Below are 19,628 nucleotides of genomic sequence, written 5' to 3'. Positions count from 1 at the left end.
AAAAATTAGCCAGGCGTGGTGCGGGCACCTGTAATCCTAGCTACTTGGGAGGCTGAGGCAGGAGAATCACTTGAACCTGGGAGGCAGAGGTTGCAGTGAGCTGAGATCGCGCCACTGCACTCCAGCCTTGGTGACAGAGCGAGATTCTGTCTCAAAAAAAAAAAAAAAAAAATGGATTTGGCACTTCTTCTAAGAGCTTGCTTTTTCACTATTTAGTAAAGCTGTGGCATCAGATCTTGCCTCTTCTGGCCTCATTTCTATCATTTCTAACTTAGCATTTCTCTAGAGTCTGAGACCCTCTCATCTCTTTCCTTCAGGGGTTGGGAATTACCACGGTGTTCCCAGACTTGACCCACCAGGTGTCCCCCCGGGATGGAACTCCCCCCACCTCCTCACTCACTGTTGATCTGACCTGGCATTTCCACACTCAGCCTGTGGTGACGTGTTTCATACTTCTCTTATGCCCAGTGCTACACTGTAAGGCCCTTAAGAATCGTGCCCTCCTATTCTCCGTACCTAACCAGTGCCCGGAAAACAATAGATACTCCAGAAGTGGGTGGGTGTTTTAACCAGAATATCTCTAAGACCCTTTCAGCTTGGACTCTGTAATTTGAAAGTAAGATTCCCACAATGCCCCGCCAACACCTAAATGGAAAGACTATTTTCTCTTTCCGCAGACACTTTCAGACTCTTCAAATTTAGCCACTTGGCTCTTTTGGAGAGTAGTAAACCCCAGAGTAACATTCTGGGCACCAACTACACACGTAGGCAAAAAATTTATTTCACAAAAACATTGCCCTTAGACCTTCTTGGGTCGAATTCAACCTTCTGCCTCAAGTATTTGTACTGAACTACCTTAGAAGATTGGAAAATGGAAACTTGCAACCATTTATAACAGGTCAGGAATGAAGGGGACAGAATTTAATACATCGTTTGTGTTTTGGTTTCATGTTCAGATTGTTTCCAATATTGTGTTGAACATCCATATTCGTGAATCCCACCTTTGATTTCTTTCTTTTGTTATGCTTCTCTAAGTGGAGTTACTGGGTCCAAGGCTCCAATGAACACTTTTAAAACCCGTGATAGCCGGGCGCGGTGGCCCATGCCTGTAATCTCGGCCCTTTGGGAGGCTGAGGCGGATGGATCATTTGGGGTCAGGAGTTTGAGACAGCCCAGCCAACATGGCGAAACCCCGTCTCTACTTAAAAATACAAAAAAATTAGCTGGGCGTGGTGACGGGCGCCTGTAGACCCAGCCACTCAGGAGGCTGAGGCAGAGAATTGCTTGAACCCCGGCGGCGGAGGTTGTAGTTGGCACTACTGCACTCCAACCTGGGCGACAGAGAGAGGCTCCGTCTCAATGGAAAACAAACAAACAAACAAACAAACAAAAAACCCTGGATAAATATCGTTCTGTTGCTCCTGCCACAAACGGTGAACAAACGTACATTTCCTCTAGCTGGTATGCATGCCACTCAGGAACTATTTATTTTTGTACATCACAATTTAAAAAGCCAAAAAAGTGAGATTGCATTATTTTCCACTTTCATCATTTTGACTACGTCAACCCGTTTAAAGTCATATTACTTTTTATAAGCCTTCTGTGGGCCTTAAACTGAAATGGAGAAGATGCAGAAAAAAACCCACATTAGTCATTACAAATTGGAACCCAGCCACTCTTCACTGCGCCCACTGCTCACCCCCGGTCCAGGCCGCCTTATGTCCTCCCAAGTCACCCTGCTTCCATCCTGACCTGCTCAGTTCATCCCCGTGGCTGCCAGCATTACCCTTCAGACTGCAGGGAGGGGCTGGAGCTGTTTCCTGCCAAAGTCACGTCAACCTGAAGTCACTGGGGGAGAGGAGCGTCGCTGGGTGCTGGGGGATGATGGAGGCTGGACTGCTAGCCAGAGGTTGGAGGCTCTTCAGGAGGCAGGTGTTGGCTGAATTTGTCTCCTGCGTGGAAGACTAAGGGTGAGAAATAAGATTTCCCCTCCAAACACCTCCCATCCTGAGAAGTCCCTGGAGGCACCTTCTAAAAGGAAGACCCGCCAGCATTTTCCATTATGCCTCGAGGAAAACCTAACCCCTCCCGACAGTGGGCCGCACCACTGGCTCTGCCATTCTCTGCGACACCAGCTCCCCCATTTCCCACACTTCTTCCTTCCACCCTCTCACCCTGGACACTCTTGTTACACCAGGTTTCCCATGGCTGTGTCATCTCATTATTTATGCCACCACTCAAGCGTCATCTCACCAGCCCCTCCAAACCCTCCTGGCCCCCTAGCCAATGCTGCACCTCCCTGGCACACTCTCCACTGTTACTTCCACTGCCGACTGCACCTCACTTCCTGAAACTGTCCTGTCTTTTAGCTTACGTGTTCATGATCTGTCTTCTCCCGCCCGCGAGCAAGATTCCTGAGGACAGGGATTCTGTCCGTCTTCTTCTCGGCTTATCTCAGCATCTCGAATCGTGCCTGATACACTGAGGTTGAAAAAAAATCAGTGTTTTTGTAACTAACAAATTACGTGAACACACAAGTTTTTAAATAACTATGTCAATATGTCTATTTATTCTATCAAGGCAAGAAGTGGAGCTAAACTACAGCCATGGTCTTGGAATAGTTTCTTCTTTAAATGGCTTAGATAAAGCTGTGACAAATGTATGTCAACTGTGATGTGTCTGGCTCATGACACTTACCCCCTAATTATTTGAATTTGTTGTCTCGTGGTGGCAGATCGTATTTTCCAAAGAAATCTGCTGTAACAAATCCCGTTCTACTTGTTCTTCTTATATTGTGACATTGACGTTCCCCCATCAAGTGGTGTCCCCTCTTTTTGAACCTGAGTGGACCTTTGTGACAGCTTTGACCAAGGGTGCAGTAGAAGTGATGCCATGTAACTTCTGGGTCTAGGTCACAATCAATGCCAAGCCTGTTCTCTTTGCTTTCTTGGGGTGCTCATGCCTGGAGCACAGTCACCATGCTGTAAGGATGCCAGGTGGCCATATGGAGAGGCCACAGGTGGATGCAGCTGCTGACAACCCAGCTAAGGTCTCAGCCAGCAGCCAGCATCAACTGCCTGCAGATCCTTCCAGCCTCTGGTGTCAGGTTACCCCAGCCTCTGAGCTGCCCTTGCTGGTGCTGCCTCCAGCAGAGAGGAGCTTTCCCTTCCATGCTCCATCCAGACGGCAGATTTGTGAGCTGAATATATGACTATTGTTTAAGCCACTTGAGGTTTGAGGTTGTCGGTTACACTGCAACAGATAACTGATCCACCCCCTCACTTCAATGTAAGGGGTATACAGGCCAAATAGACATGCCTAAAAGAACCTGCCTGTTTCAGAGAACAGTTCTACTGGGAAGGGATTTTGTGACTAAAAGGAACAGATGTAGGTGATGATTATCGGTAGTTGCTAAAACCATTACATGCAGGTTGATAGGAACCTTCACAGTGGATAGATTAGGCTGACACCATCTAAACCCACCAATCCACTTTAACAGACACCACGAGCCACATGGTGTGATGCGAGAGCAAGTACATGGCACCATGTGTAGTGGATTCTTGCCTAAGACACATGGAACCTGAATCTAAGACCTGTAGATCAAACGAGGAGTCTGCAAGAAACACAGGAGACTAAGGAACATGCTAACGGCACCACGAGGATACAATCAGCCTAATCCAGAATATGGGATGTTTTCAGACAGATGACCCAGTTCCCTCCATAAATAAATAGACAAGAATTAATAAAATGGAGGAGAACCATTATCAGTTAAAAGACGCTCAAGAAACATAATCAAATAAAATGCATGGGTTTTGTTTGAATGCTGATTCTTTTTTTTTTTCTTTTCTTTTTTGAGACAGAGTCTTACTCTGTTACTCAGGCTGGAGTGCAGTGGTGCAATCTCAGCTCACCACAACCTTCAACTCCCTGGCTCAAGCGATTCTCCTGCCTCAGCCTCCTGAGCAGCTAGTACTACAGGTGCACACCATCACACACGGCTAATTTTTGTATTTCACGTAGAGACAGAGTTTCACCATGTTGCCCAGGCTGGTCTCAAACTCCTGGGCTCCAGATATCCGCCAGCCTTGGCCTCCCAAAGTGCTGGAATTACAGGCATGAGCCACCTTGCCTGGCCTGAATGGTGATTCAAATAAACGAATTTCACAGAGGCATTTTAAAGATAACTAGCGAAAACTCCACATGGACTGGGTATTGAATAATATGAAATAGCTATATTCATTTTGTTGGGTGTGATAACAAGAGTATGTTTTTTAAAAGTCCCTCAGTACTAGAGACAGGCACAGAAGTATTTATGACTTCAGATGGGATGTCTGCTATTTGCTTTAAAAATATTCCAGTGTGGGGAGGAAGACACGGGAAACCAGGACGGAGCCCTGTCCCGTGTTATCACACTGTTTTGTGCATTCGAATATTTTCTTAATAGATAATTTTTAAGCTAAATGTAAGCTCTTCGGGAGAGGTAAACGTAGGTAGTCATCACTTTTAACACGAAGTCGCTTGTGAGATTTGCCACCGGTGATTGGCCTTGGAGAAAGGGGCAAAGTCAGGCGGCTAAGGCCCAGTGCTCAGAAGCCTGGACTGCGGCCCGGAGCCTTCATCTATAGTGGCTCTAAACTGGGGCCCTCCACAGCCAGGACCCAGGCCAGGAGCTGTGGGCGCAGAGGAGGAGGGCAAGGTGGCCAGAAATGTGATGACGGCAGAGAGAGGAGCCAGGGACAGGCAAAGGAAGCAAGTGACAGAAATCCCAGACCTGCTACTCCAGGCAGAGAGAGGGCTGGTGGCTCCTGAAAAAAGAAGCAGGAGTGAGGCAGGAGCCAGGAGAGCAGAACTCACCCTCCCCTGCTGCCCTCCCCGTGGCCCTGGCTGTAGCCCCAGCGTCTCTTCCTAGGGCCATGTCTTCACATGGGGACATTTCTTCCCAGCTCGGCCACCCAGAGGAATGGATTCCTCCAGCATGAAGAATCCTCCTGCCCAGCCTGGATCCTGGAGCCACAGTCACTGTGGCAGGAACGCGGCTCCTCGCTGGCCTGGCTAGGGCTGGATGCCACACTTTGCCCTCTCCCCAGAGCCAGAGAGGTTGGGTCACAGACGCTCCTGAATGGGCCATGCAGGGTGCAGGAGGAATTTCGCCTTTGGAGGAACAAAGGGGTGTTCGAAGTTAAACGTCCACTGCAGTGACCATTACAAATTGTGGTTTAAAAAAATCATAAACTTAACCAAAAGAAGAACTAAGAGAAGGAGGGAAAGAAAGGGCTGGGGTCAAGAATAATAAAATCCCACATAAGAAGCACACATCCTAAAAGGGAAAATGAAACACAACAAGGGTTAGGAGGGTGGGGTGGGGGAATGAGGAAGCGGGGGGAGGGGGGGGGGCACAGCACGAGACTCCCGCCAGGACAGCCCAGGCAAGGCCCCGGCTCCAGGTTCAAGGCCCCGGCTCCAGGTTCAAGGCCCCGAGGCTCGCGTTTGCTGCAGCTCGTGGCCGGCGGACTCTGCCTGCATTCTCGGCATCTTCAGCACAGTCACAAGCAGCTGTCAGATTTCTGCGAATCCTGGAGGTGGCCTTCAAACCGGGAGAAGCAAACACAGAATTCAAGGCTGGCCCAGCCTGGCGCCTCTCGGCGCACTTCGGGGACGGCTGCGGGCGGTGGTGATGACCGCAGCCGCCAGCAGAGGGCAGTGGCGGGCCAGCGTGGCCAGGCTCAGAGGGCTCGCTCCCAGCCCTCCCGAGCCCCGCGGGCAGTTTCTGCCTGTGACTTTCACCCCCGTGCAAACCTTCCAGCTTCCTGTGCAAGGCAGATGCAACGTGGTGCTGCTTTTCAAGGGGGTTTTCTTTTCTTTTTTGAGACAGAGTCTTACAATGTCACTCAGGCTGGAGTGCAGTGGTGCAAGGGGATTTGAGACTTTTCCTCTGCAAATGATCTGTAGATACCAAGTAAGAAATGGACTGTCCGGCCCCATCCCTCCCTAGAAGAGAATTTTTCAAAGTGCCATTTTTTATTTATTTTTTATTTTTATTTTTACAAATTTCAATCTATATAGACTTTAATTTGTGCATTTGTGATAATTTATGACAAAAAACATTTGTTTTTTTAGAATGACATAGTGAAAGGCACATTTCATTTGAATGCATAATGTACCATTCTAAAATATCCAAATTTCTTTACGAAGTGCTTGAGCTGTCACATACACATACAGTAATAGCAAAAGATATTTACACTCTATAAAGCTTAAAATTTTAAATCTGACTAAAATATATATTTTTTAAACTACAAAAAATTAGTGCTTTCTTCAGCTTAATTGTGTAAATAGACCCTGCCTTCTAATTTTTTTAGTGATTTGACTTCAATTAAAAAAAATTTTGTACACTGTGTAGTTACAAAATGCTGTCAGTTTTTAATGCCAAAAGCCTATTTTAGACATTACTTTCTTTGCTATTTGAGAACCGAAAAAGTGAGCAGACTGTACCTCAAAAGTATTTAGTGTTTTAATGTTGTATTAACACTGTTTAAATTAAAGCCAGACAATTAAGCTAAGTTCCTCTATTGTCCTTTGCCAAGGAAATTAACTGGCATTTTAAAATAACTTTAAGCCACGTATTGTTCCCCCTTTCTATAAGATTTTCTCCCAAAGGATCTTGGGTAATAAACAATTTGGAAGGTAATATAAATGATCTCTGGACAATTTTAATTGTTCTCAGAGTACAATGAAAAGTTGCTAAAACATCCCAGCAAATATTTATAAATGTTTTTAGCTCAACTCTCCATAAATCAGTGTGCTTTTTCATGTTTCTCATAAGATTTACACCTGAACAATTTTCAAGAGATGAGCTCACTGTGATTAAATAGTTAATTCAGTATGGTTACTTAACAGCTTGCTATTCCTGAGGTATAATGACCCTAACATGCTAAGCACAGGATCAAAAATGCTATTACTAAACTAAGAAAAAACAATAAAGTCATAGATTAGGAGAAAAAAATATAAAATCAAACCAAACCAAAACAAACAAAAAACTACAGGCAAGTGGAAAGTCATGGTTTGCAAAAAGACAACCCTAGAAGAGTATAAAAAGCCATAGATGGATCCTTTGAAGAGTTGTATAAAATATTTCATCAAATTTTGTTGAGACTTTTGAGGTACAGCTTTAGTGTTATAATTCTTTTTTTATAAAATATAGACTGTTTTATCAAAAATATTTATACATTCTGTTACAATATATTGCCTTTACCCTCAATAACTGCCAGTATACAATCTGGATCCAGTGGCCTAAAATGTACAAATGCACTTAATGTAAATGCTGGAGTTTGAGGTGTCTGCTCGGCCACTGTACAAAAGTGATGAAGTGGTAAAATTAAATAATAACCCTACAACATAGAATACATTAAAACTTGCACATATACATGTTCACAGCATCTATACAACGATAATCCCTATGGTTTAACCAAGTTATAGTTCCCTTCTACAGCAGACACAAAACCAAGGTGAACTAGGTTGGCAGATGTAGAGTGAATATCAAAAAAGGGGTGATCAGTTCACTGATTCCGGAAGATATGACTGAACATACTGAGCATCTAGACTTTGGGAATGCATGCAGGTAACAACACCTTGGTTTAGCTGATTAAAAATCCTCATTCTTAACATCTTAAGTAAATGCTGATCTTGTTTGTTTCAGCACTGTTTAATAAACAAAAAAAATTGTTTGGCAAGCAGCTCTATTGGAAAGCTATAAGCCTCTGTTACATGGTTGATAAAAAAGGCAATATAAAGTTTTCTAATAATTATAGAACATTTATAAAATAAGACATCAATTCATTCTTTTTTTCAAAAAAAATCAAGCCTCAAATTGTATACAAACTGCCATGCGTTTTGATAGTACAGTAATGTCTTTTTAAAAAAAAAGGAGCATTTGCCTTATTCAAACAGAATCGTACTTTGTGTGAACAATAATAGCATTCCAAGCCCTTTTTTTCTTTTTGTAAAACATAGTTAAGTGATTAATTTTCTTTCCACTTAAGGCGGGCATATGGCAAAGCTAGGGACTATAAAAAAGTGGGTTTTTTCTTTCTTTTTTAAAATAGACTATTGATCCAAAAGTATTTGTGATGGATTTTCATGGCCAATGTTCACTCAACTTAAACTCCATGAAACTGTTCCCGGTGCTCATATTTACACTGAAGTACAATGAGAAGCCACTTTTGAAGAAGTATTAGAATGGTACTTTTAAACAAATCTTCACGTGTTTCAATTAAGAAAAAAAAAACAAAACAAAATTCAGAAGCTATTGGTGGCACAGAGAGCAAATGAAGGGTTGCTATTTTTAAGAGGTCTTCTTGGGAGTCAGTCAGCTTGGTTTCGCAGAGTCTAGCACCTTAACACCAATCAGCAGTGTAGTCAAAATCTCTGAACATTTCCTGCTCCTCTTCCGAAAGTATCCTTGGTTCTTGAGGTGGAGTCAGAATAGGTGCTTTTGAGGTAAATTCATCAGAAAAATTACTAACATCTTCTCGTCCTTTTATGGTAGGTATAAATGGTGGCTTTACTTTTTTGTCCATCAGAGCGCGCCAATAAATTAGCCGGAAAAATGGGTGCTTTTTTACATCTTCTGCATCTTTCTCGCTAGCCCCAAGGCGCAACTCAGGATTTCTTCTTAACAGCCTTCTCATTATAGAAGTGGCTTCTGTAGATAAGGACTTTGGATACCTTACTTCATCATTTACAATACTGTCAAAAACTTTCTCTCCATCATCACCATGAAAGGGAGGCTTACCAACAAGCATTTCATATATAAGCACGCCAAGGCCCCACCAATCTACAGCCCTTGTATAAGAAGTTTCTGTTAATACTTCTGGGGCAAGACATTCAGCATTGCCACAAAATGTGCTTGTTCTATCTCCATATCCCATTCCTTGTTTGCAAAGACCAAAATCAGCAATTTTCACAAAGCCCTCTGTATCTAGCAATAAGTTTTCCAATTTCAAATCTCTATGAGCAATTTTGTGTTCATGTAAATACTGCAACCCAAGAACTATACAAGCAGCATAAAATACAGCTCTTGGTTCAGAAAAGACACCAGTATTAACGTGCATCAATAAGTCCCCACCGGCAGCATATTCCATTACAAAGCAAACATGCTCTTTGGTTTGGAAACATGCAAAAAGGTTCACCAAAAAGGGATGCCTTACACTATTCACAGTTTCAAAAATTCTTTTTTCACACATCAGGCTGTCTACTTCATGTCGAGCCACAATATCTCCTTTCTTTAAGGCTTTTATAGCAAACATCTCATTGGTGTGTTTACATTCAGCTAAAAGCACCTTTCCAAAATTTCCTCTTCCCAAGACAGCATAACACCTGAAATCTTGTAGATTACACTGAAACCTTTGCTGACAGCTTCTATCCTCAAGTTCTTGAATACCGCTATATTCTAGGCCTGACTGAGGAGTATCAGGCTTGTATTCAGATTGAGATTTTGGAAGTATACTATTTCTGTCATTCTCAGTATCAAAAGCAGTCTCTGAATCCTGTCCTGGTGTATCCAAAACTCTTAATTCGGAAGATTCATCTATTTCTCCAAGGGAAGAAGCTCGTGGTGGGGCTGGAGGAGGTTCAGGCTCAAGATCAAAGTCCAGTTTGGTTACTGTAGAATCACTAGCTGGAGGTGCTCGTTCAGGGATGTGTACTTCAACCACTGGCACTGTAGTGGGCACAGGAGCTTGAGGGCTGAAGGTGCCAGAATGATTTACTGTAGGACTAACTCTTCTTACTGGCCTTCCCCAAGTGGCAATATTAATATTCATTTGAGGAACTCTGAGAAATCTTTTGCCTTGTTGCTTTGAAAAAAATTTCTTTTGTTTTTGAAGTTTTGGTCTTCTTTCAATAACTGGATTAAAAAAGGTAACCTCTGCAAATAAAGTACCCTGTGGTTCCAAACAGAGACACATGCCATGCCGTTGGTTGTCTAAAAAATCTTCTAACCTCAGAAATTTTACAGCACAGAGAGACCGCCAATCACGCCAATAAACGGAAATTTCTAGTTCACGTGACCTGTCCAGTTCCAGTGTAAACTTCTGGTCCCATGACTGATTGGAAATGGGTTTCCAGCTAGTTTGGCCAACCACAGTATTATCGAGCTTCAAAACAGCACAGACATCACTGGACAAGTCATGGGTTTTTAGAAGATTTCCACTAATTCTGCTTTTACTCCTTCTGCTCATGCAACATAATCTGGTTTCACTTGGACTCCAACCAGGCAGTGCAACTGATGTTGCTTTTGACCGTCCAGGGACATTCTCTAGGATATCTTGGCAGCCGATAAGACGCACTTCCAAAGTCCCTGTTAATGCTGCTGGTTTGGATGGTGTACTATATTGATTCTGTGTAGATATCATCCTTTGACCTGGACTTAGTGTTGGTGATGCGGCAACAAGTGCAAGTTCTTCAATAATAACACTGCTTTTGGGATGATTCTTGGGGAGTTCAGTTAATCTTTGCTCTAATGAATACTTTAAAAGGTCCAACTTCTGACTTGATTCATTAAATCTTGCTTGAGCTTCTGAAAGTGCTTTTCTGTCTGTTACTTTTCCTGAGCCAAGTAATTTCATTACATTCTTTGCACCTTCTGCTACTGCAAACTCGATCCTAAAATGATGCCTTAATTCTTCCATCCGAAGTTCAAGAGGACTTATCACAGGTTTTGCATTATCAAAAGCCAATTCATTAGTCCGGACTGCCTGAAGAATCTGCATTCGTAGGACTTCTATTTTTGTCTTGCTGTCCTGGAGCAGTTGCTGAGCTGTACCACGGAGTTTCCGATCCTTTGAAGATCCATTTGAATACATCTGTATCATATTCTCTGCACCTTGTTTTACTTTAAGTTCTATATCCAACTGTTTTTGTAGAGCCTTCAATCTATTGTTGCTAGTAGAAAAATGAGGGTCACTGTTTGGAGTAGCTGGAATCCTCGGGCAATCTGTAATATCTTCTGGATCTGATACAACAATATATGCATTTAATTCCTGCAGCTTGTGATGTAGTTCTTCTAATTTTTTATTTGATTTTTTCAAAATGTTGTCTACATAAGCCAAGCTTTTTTTATCTGTTGTGACTTTCCTCAGATTTTCAGCTCCTTCTTTGATTTTCAGTTCTTTCCTTATTTCTCTCTTAATTCGATCCTTGATATCATCCAATTTCTGCTGCACCATTGTATCTGAAAAGTCTACTTTTTGAACAGCACGCACATTCTCAGAAAACGGAAGACTTCGGGAATCCCCCTGCAGTTCTGTGAGCAGAATCAACCCCCGTTTGGGGTTGGACGCCATCGCGCTCCGGTATGGACTTCCCACCTGGACGCGGCCGCAGCTGGCGAAGGGAGCCTTCAATCTATTGTTGCTAGTAGAACGAGGGTCACTATTCGGAATATCTGGAGTCCTTGAGCAATCTGTAATATCTTCTGGATCTGATACAACAATATGTGCATTTAATTCCTGCAGCTTGTGATGTAGTTCTTCTAATTTTTTATTTGATTTTTTCAAAATGTTGTCTACATAAGCCAAGCTTTTTTTATCTGTTGTGACTTTCCTCAGATTTTCAGCTCCTTCTTTGATTTTCAGTTCTTTCCTTATTTCTCTCTTAATTCGATCCTTGATATCATCCAATTTCTGCTGCACCATTGTATCTGAAAAGTCTACTTTTTGAACAGCACTCACATTCTCAGAAAATGGAAGACTTCGGGAGTCCCCCTGCAGTTCCGTGAGCAGAATCAACCCCCGTTCGGGGTTGGACGCCATTGCGCTCCGGTATGGAGGGTCCGCACCTGGACGCGGCCGCCGCTGGCGAAGAGAGAAGGCGGGACGGGGCTCGGAGTGGGGGTGAGGAGAGGGGAGAGAAAGAAAAAAAACAACTAGGGATTAATGGAGGCGCAGCCCCTGCGGGAGGTGCGGCTTATTCCGTCGGGTTCATCGAGAGTGGTGCGGAGCGAGGGCCCTCGTAGCTGGCTGCCTCTTGCTGCCTGCCGGCCGCCACCGCTGCCCACACCGGAATGTTGGGCCCACACCAGAATGTTGGTCTAGTCGCTCCCTAGGCAACGCCGGAATCCACCTCAAGCTTCTCTGTTCTGAGCACTGCGGCTATGGCTGCCTCAAAGTGCCATTTTTCAAAGTGGCCTTTTAAAAGGCCCATTTGATTGATAGGATTGGCCTTTTCCACGCCAGACATGGTGCCAAAGCTTTCCCTACCTGAAACCACTTAACTCTGAAAAAAGATATGATTATCTCCATTTTTCAGAGGAGGAAACTGAGGCTCAATAAAGTGGAGTGAGTCGTGTGAGGTGGCTGGGATGGGATTTGAACTCTGGTTTGCTGGGCTCCAAAATTCCTTCCACTTAGGCCACATGGTTCTCACAGGTTCTCGGTTCCTGCCAGTTCTCATCCTACCTGTTCCTTCTGTTTTTAACTCAAAAATCTCCCCTATTCCCCTGGAGTCTACTGCTTGGACTCGGAAACTATCCGAAGGATGCAGCTCGCTTGAGTTGCTCTTTGATCCCTAAGGCAGATTATCTTTCAACAGCTTTTATGCGAAGAGCACCCAAGGAGGATTATAGACATGAATCATTGAATGAGACCCAGTGTCTGCTCCCAGCACCATCTGTTGATCTGCAGACCACCAGTGATCACTGATCAGGACAAACCAGCTGTGGCTGCTGTGAAGTTAACCCCTGAGACTTGGGAGGCTGGTCTCGCTTCTATATGGGCACACCTGGCCCGAGGCCATGAACTTGGGCAGGCCAGCATCATACCTACCTCACATATTCTAGCAACGACAAGCAAAACTAACCAAGCTAACGAAAATGAGCTTGCTTCCACTTGTTTCTTTCCCTCAGAAAAAGTGGGCGGGGGATGGTTGACTGATGGGTTTGTACTTGATTGAGCTGTTCAAGTCCCTGATTAGTTCATACTCCTAAAGAGCTGGGTTCCATCATTCTCTATCAATTCCTGGCATTAAAAGTTGATCCAGTAATATTTTGGTAACTAGTCTTTTCTGTTGGAAATCATCACTCATTGGCCATTCTAAGCTCTACTCCAATTGAAAAGCTTGATCCCACTTTGGGAGGCCAAGGGGGGCGGATCACTGAAGTCAGGAGTTTGAGACCAGCCTGGCCAACATGGTGAAACCTGTCTCTACTAAAACTACAAAAATTAGCCGGGCATGGTGGTGGATGCCTGTAATCTCAGCTACTCAGGAGACTGAGACAGGATAATCGCTTGAACCCAGGAGAAGGAGGTTGCAGTGAGCCGAGGTCCCACCACTGCACTCCAGCTTGGGCACCAGAGTGAGACTCTGTCTCAAAAAAGAAAGAAAGAAAAGCTATCCTAAATGTGCTTTTTTTACTGAGTTAAATTTCCTATCCTTACCTCCCAACCCCTGCCCCAGGCACAGGTGGGGCAGCTGCGGGATGAGTGCAGTGTCTCTGCCCCTGGCATGAGGAGAATTTCTGCCCTGGGTGAGGACACGGGAAGAGAACATAAAAGGGGTACTCCCACCACCTGCAGGTGGAGCCTGGTTTTTGCCAAAGTCATCACCTACTAGTGTGAGGAACGCAGCCAACCTGGTCACTGGGGAGAGGAGGGAGACCAGTGGGTGGGAAAAGGAACCTTTATCACGAGCCAGAAGACAGAGGTGCTTCAGGATGGAGAGGGTGGCTGACTCTCCTGTATGGAGGTAGACATGCCCCAAGTAAGAAGCTCCTCCCTCCGAATATCTACCATCTTTTGAGAAGCCTCTATAAGAACTCAATAAAATGGGAGTGTGCCTCAAAAGAGATTTCATTTTCAATGCAGTAATTAATTATTGCTCTTTTCCAACTTTGCACAGCGGTGAAGAGGAATTGAATTGTCAGGAAATTTCTTTGAGCTTTGTTAAAAATTAGCTTTCTAAAAGTAAAAAGTGTTTAAGTCAAAACTTCAGGGCTCACATTTTTGTCCTTATGCAGGAAAATTATTTTTGTTTCCTTTTCTGTATTCTACTTGTTAAATAATTGCACCAAGCTGGCAGGCACTGCAGAAACATAAAGCAATGCATTTATTTTTAAGTCCAATGACCTCAAAACAATGAGTGTGAATGTTCCTAATCAAAGATGTCTCCTCTTTGGGGGTTATTTTTGTTGCAATCCCTACACTTCACACTATAATCAAAGCCCATTATCTCAGCCTTACAATATTTGTGTCTCAGAATCTAACGATGACTGTGTCTGGCACATACATCAGGAGTTGCTTTTAAGGATGTGCAAATTGTGAGCTTTCGTTTCACCTCAATCTTGCATATTTCATTGGAAACCACTTCTTTAACATCCAAAGTCTGTCTTTGAACACGTTAAAAAAATAAAATGGATTTCCCAACAGAGGTTATCTGCAAGGCAAATTTCAATTTTTAAGTTAGTTACTTTGAGCAACGCATTGTTAATTCTTTCAAGTCTCTTGGGTATAAAGTAGTTATTTGAAAGTTCACTAATCTAAGCAGGGTCTAAACTAATCTTTACACCTCCAAATGCTCAAGGAAAAGTACTAAAGGAAACCTACTAGTGGGAATGTCTGACTTATTTAACATTTTCTGGCTGCTTGGCTCCGAATCGAATATATAAAGTTACTTCTTGTAACCATGTCAATTTGAGATAGCATATGTACGTTCCGTCTCTAAAATGTATCCATTATCTTGAGACCCCCTGATTTCAGAACTTTGGGAGCCTCTCTTTCCACAGCTGGCTTCTTTCCAGAGGAAGAGGAAGCTTAACATTACCATCTCCTTTGTTGATATCCCTAGTCTGAGAGTATTCCCTCCTTAGAGGTATTTACAGTTAAACTTTGGTGCATGATAATTGATTGCAAGAGATAAGAGAATGTCTGGCATTCCAGAGATCTGTGCATCTCCATGTGGTTACTTTGCTGAGAGTCTCAGCATCAGGCCTGACTTATGAGTTCATTTGTATTAAAATGGCAAGCCCTGGTGAACTGATGAGGCAACACCTTGCCTGGAGGGGAGCAGGTGCTGGTGTGGGGGAGGGCGGATGCTGAGTCAGAGACCTGGTTGGGACTGGGGTTCTGCCCTCTTCATAGCTGTGCGGCTTCAGCCTCCTCACTCAGCCACTTTGAATCTTAGTTCTTCCATCTGCAAAATGGAGATAATATTCTCCATCTCCTAGAGTTATCTTGAAGACTAGATGCAAATGTAAGGCATTTAGTTCCAGATACAAAGGAGGTGGCCAAGGACTGGGAACTATTGTAATTAAACTGATCAGCAAGTGTCCAGAAAGTAGATTTCTGCCTTTGGCCCTAGGTTATGAGCTTCACCCCTCCAGAGTCCCAGGTAAAGCACTTCCTCAGTGGGCTCAGCCCCAAGACCTTCCACCTGGACTGACGTGTTCCCCTGAATGCATCCTGTCCTCGAGGGTGGAGGCTTCACAGATTGCATAATAGCAAATGTAACACCAGCAGCTTCCTTCTCCTGGGGGCTTCCTGAGTGCTGGGAATCCCTGGAGTGCTGGTTCATTCTGGCTGCACAAGTGTTAGTAGATTGCAGTGGTGAAGAGCTGAGCCTTGGGATCCAGGCTGCCTGATTTAAATCCTGGCTCCAGTATACCTGGTGGTGTAAGACTTCAGGCAGCTCACCTCTGCGCCTCAGTTACTTTACCTGGAAAGCGGGGCTAACAATAGTACTTATCCCTTAGGGCCACGGTGAAGTCGAAATGTGGAATTCCTTTCCTAGGCCTGCTGTAACAAAGTACCACAAGTTTGGGTGGCTTAGAGAAACAGAAATGCATTGTCTTTTAGTTCCGGAGGTCAGAAGTCAGAAATTAAGGTGTGGGTGGGGCGTGCTCCCTCTGAAAATTCCTTGGTTCTTTAGCTTCTCGTAGCCCCAGGTGTTATCTGGTTTACAGAGCCATCTCTCCCTCTCCAAACATCATCTTCCCTGGGTACAGTCTCTCTGTCCACATTGCCCCTTTTTATAAGGACACCAGAAATGTGGGATTAGGGCCCACCCTAAGAACTTCATTTTAACTTGATGCCATCTGTAAAGACCCAATTTCCAAACAGGGTCACATGCTGAGGTACCTGGGGTGAGGATTTCAACAGATCTTTTTGGAGAAACACAATTCAATCCAACATAAGAGATGCCCTTAGAACAATACCTGCAATATAGCAAGCGTCACCTGTGCATCGACCACTTTTATCTTTAACGCTCATTGCAATCTAGCCAGATAAGTATTATGAATCCCATTTTAGAGAGAGAAAAAGTGAGGCTTTGAGAAGCTGAGGATTAGACTCAATTCCCACAGCTAGAAAGTGAGAAGACCCCAACCCAAACTCCTCTGTCATCTCTCCACCGTAGCCACCATCTCCCAGAGGCAGACAGGATGCCCACAGCCCAGGTCCCTGTGCCCGTCACACGTTGTTATAACCCAGGCTTCCAGCGGGTGGCCCCAGAGGCCTGCCTGCAACTCTGGACTCAGCGCTCCATTGAATGCTGCCTCTGGGCAAAAACCTGTAGGTTAGAAAAGAACGATTTCCATGATCCTTCTTAGTGTATGGTAAGCCCCACTTATATCCCCATGTTTTGACTAAATCGATGTGCCTCAAATGTAACCCCCTGTCTCCCCTTTCTGCCAGCTGTTTTGATCTCTAGTAGTCACAACCACTGTCGCCTAATGGAAACACACAGAGGCCTCAGAGAAATAAAACGAATGCCTTACAAATTAAAGATTACTGTCACTTTCTAAAGGTGGTTATACACCAGAATTAAGAAAGCGTTCATGCAATTGAGGAATTCCTCATCGGCTGCAGAGCCTGATTGTTCAGCGAGATAACCAGCTATGCAGTTGTTTTTCTGTATATATATTTGGAGACGTGAATAAAATGGTTTTCTTTTTTAAACCGAGAGCTTTCACCTTGAAATCAGCATACGTTTCATATTCCAGAGTCCAACTGTAACCATAAATCCGTTATTGTCATGGAAAGTGAAGTGTAAAGAGCATGACATGAGAAGCCAGGAGGTCCAGGTTCAAGTCACCCTCGTTCCCTTTGCTTCTCCACCCCACCCACGGCTTATTGGAATTGTGGCCTTGGGCACACACTCAAGCCTTTCACATCTAATATATACAAAGGGCAGGGATTATTCCTCACCTCTGAAATTGCAGGGAGGGGACTAGACTAGGAGGCCACCTGAGGTCCCTTCCATTCCTGAGAATGTGTGATACCATCAAAGCTCGCAAGTACTTGTCCAGGGGACGCTCAGCTTGTGTGGTCTCTGATATTTAGTGAAAGACCCTTGCTCAAGTGATCAACACGATTTTCTTGAAAAATCCACGTCTTAGGGTTTTCCCTGGCCCTTGCGCTGGAGAGCCTCTGTTTGCCTGTCTGCCCTCCTCTGCTTTCTCCAGCCTGCCTTGAGCCTCAGAGGGTGACCTTGAGGGATGGCCTCTAGGACAGTGGCTGGAGAGGCAGATCCCCGTGCTATTCACCACCCGGGGAGCTGAGTGGGTGGGTGGTAATGGCTCGCTGCTGCCATTCTTCCTGGGTTGCTTCGCCGTGCCATCGGCTCCCCTCAGCCCGGCCCACACCTTTGTAAAAGCCCCAGAATTAAACTCTGTGCAGCCTGTTTATTGCCAGGACCTTGAGTGAGTCCAGCCGTGACCATCTCGAATTGTGCTGGCACCGCATCTACCACATCAGTAAGAACATCTCACCTTTCAAAGAAAGTGAACTCTGAGTGTGGGGAATAGCAAAACGCCACATTTTACTGGCGTGAGGACTATCCTAATGCCTACTTCAATAGGAAGCCCTCTGTCTTGGTTCATTCCCCTCCAGTCATTTTTTTCCCTCCCTCCCTCCCTCCCTCTCTCCCTGCCTCCCTGCCTCCCTTCCTTCCTTCCTACCTTCCTTCCTTCCTTCCCTCCTTCCTTCTTCCCTCCCTCACTCCCTTTGCTTCCTTTCTTCCTCCTTTCCTTCTTTCAAAAGTTGAAATAACTTAGGCTTCAAAATAGGCTTCCAAAGTTGAAATAACTCACTCTCGCATTTAATAGATTATTGAAGTTGTCTCTGTAGAAAAAGCGAACTTTCACATATTCATTCAAGTACTCAAGGAGATCGGGGTGATGACAGCATTATCCAACAATAGTCAGGCATTTGAAGTTTCTTCCTTCCTTTCTTCCTTCCTTCCTTCCCCACTTTTTTCCAGCACCCCATGAGCCTGCAAATATAAGTTGAACAAGAACACTGGAGGGCTGCACTGCTTTTGAGATAACTTTGAAGTTTGGAGAGAAATTTTGGAGGGGGTTGCTGTGGAGCAGAAAATAGGGAAGCAATGAGACAGTGAGATGTGCAGGCTGGGTCCATGAGAGTGGCGACCAGGAGAAAACCACGGGGGGAGGGGGCAGTGGTTGCTGCAAAGACTGGGGATACCTTGGATGCCTTTTTTCTTATTATTTCAGTAGGTTTTGGGGAACAGGTGGTGTTTGGTTACATGAGTAAGTTCTTTAGTGGTGATTTCTGAGATTTTGGTACACCCATCACCCAAGCGGTGTACCCTGTACCCAATGTGTAGTCTTTTGTCCCTCACCCCCTCTCACCCTTTCCGCCAAGTCCCCAAAGTCCATTACATCTTTCTTATGCTTTTGCATCCTCATAGCTTAGTTCCCTCTTATGAATGAGAATATACAATGTTTGGTTTTCCATTCCTGAGTTACTTTGCTTAGAATAATGGTCTCTAATTCTATCCAGGTTGCTGCAAATGCCATTATTTCATTCCTTTTCATGGCTGAGTAGTATTCCATGATATATATATACACCACACTTTCTTTATCCACTCAGTGATTAAGGAGCATTTGGGCTGATTCCATATTTTTGCAATTATGAATTGTGCTGCTATAAACATGTATATGCCAGTATCCTTTTCATATAATGACCTCTTTTCCTCTGGGTAGATACCCAGGAGTGGGATGGCTGGATTGAATGGTAGTTCTACTTTTAGTTCTTTAAGGAACCTCCACACTTTTCCATAGTGGCTGTACTAGTTTACATTCCCACCAACGGTGTAAAAGTATTCCATTTTCACCACATTCATGCCAACCTCTATTATTTTTTGATTGCAGCTATTGTTGCAGAAGTGAGGTGGTATTGCATTGTAGTTTTGATTTACATTTCCCTGATCATTAGTGTTGTTGAGCATTTTTTCATATGTTTGCTGGTCATTTGTATATCTTCTTTTGAGAATTGTCTATTCATGTCCTTAGCCCACTTTTTCATGGGATTTTTTTCTTGCTGATTTGTTTGAGTTCCTTGTAGATTCTGGTTATCAGTCCTTTGTTGGATGTATAGATTGAGAAGATTTCCTCCCAGTCTGTGGGTTGTCTGTTTACTCTGCTATTTCGTTTGCTGTGCAGAAGCTTTTTAGTTTAATTAAGTCCCATCTATTTCTTTTTGTTTTTGTTGTCTTTGCTTTTGTGTTCTCTGTCAAGAAGAGACGTTGGATGTCTGATGTTCAGTTGGAAGTTCTTTGCTTTGCCCTCAATCTCCCCCTCCTCTCCAGACTGAATCCCCAATAAAGTTCACCCAACTCAT

At 44.1% G+C, this 19,628-nt stretch overlaps 2 protein-coding genes across 3 annotated transcripts in view; one reads left to right on the top strand and one right to left on the bottom strand.

The window, feature by feature from the left end:
• The window catches only part of ENPP6 (ectonucleotide pyrophosphatase/phosphodiesterase 6), a 169,828-nt gene that overhangs the window by 72,445 nt on the left and 77,755 nt on the right, over positions 1–19,628 (top strand). The gene's annotated exons all lie outside the window — the stretch shown is intronic.
• LOC115836084 (serine/threonine-protein kinase N2-like) lies at positions 8,391–11,807 on the bottom strand. 2 transcript variants are annotated; one of them, XM_030816368.1, is made up of 2 exons: positions 11,709–11,807; positions 8,391–11,210 (listed from the first exon to the last, which is right to left on the bottom strand). In XM_030816368.1, the coding sequence occupies exons 1-2, from the start codon at positions 11,805–11,807 to the stop codon at positions 8,391–8,393; spliced, it is 2,919 nt and encodes a 972-aa protein (XP_030672228.1). The 2 variants fall into 2 exon arrangements, with proteins under 2 accessions (XP_030672228.1, XP_030672229.1); XM_030816369.1 differs by lacking the exon at positions 11,709–11,807 and having other exon boundaries at positions 8,391–9,922; positions 10,061–11,371.

The sequence above is a fragment of the Nomascus leucogenys genome, chromosome 7b, assembly GCF_006542625.1.
Source record: "Nomascus leucogenys isolate Asia chromosome 7b, Asia_NLE_v1, whole genome shotgun sequence".
Classification (NCBI taxonomy): Eukaryota; Metazoa; Chordata; class Mammalia; order Primates; family Hylobatidae; genus Nomascus; species Nomascus leucogenys.
The sequence above is the reverse complement of the archived record's forward strand: the minus strand, read 5'-3'. Positions and strand labels throughout refer to the sequence as shown.

Bases quoted from the DNA above. Each gene is read 5' to 3' on its own strand.
- LOC115836084 (XM_030816368.1), bottom strand. From the start codon at position 11,807: ATGGCGTCCAACCCCGAACGGGGGTTGATTCTGCTCACGGAACTGCAG. The intron at 11,211-11,708 runs GTAGACTTTTCA...ATGGTGCAGCAG, and splicing joins ATGTGAGTGCTGTTCAAAAA to AAATTGGATGATATCAAGGA.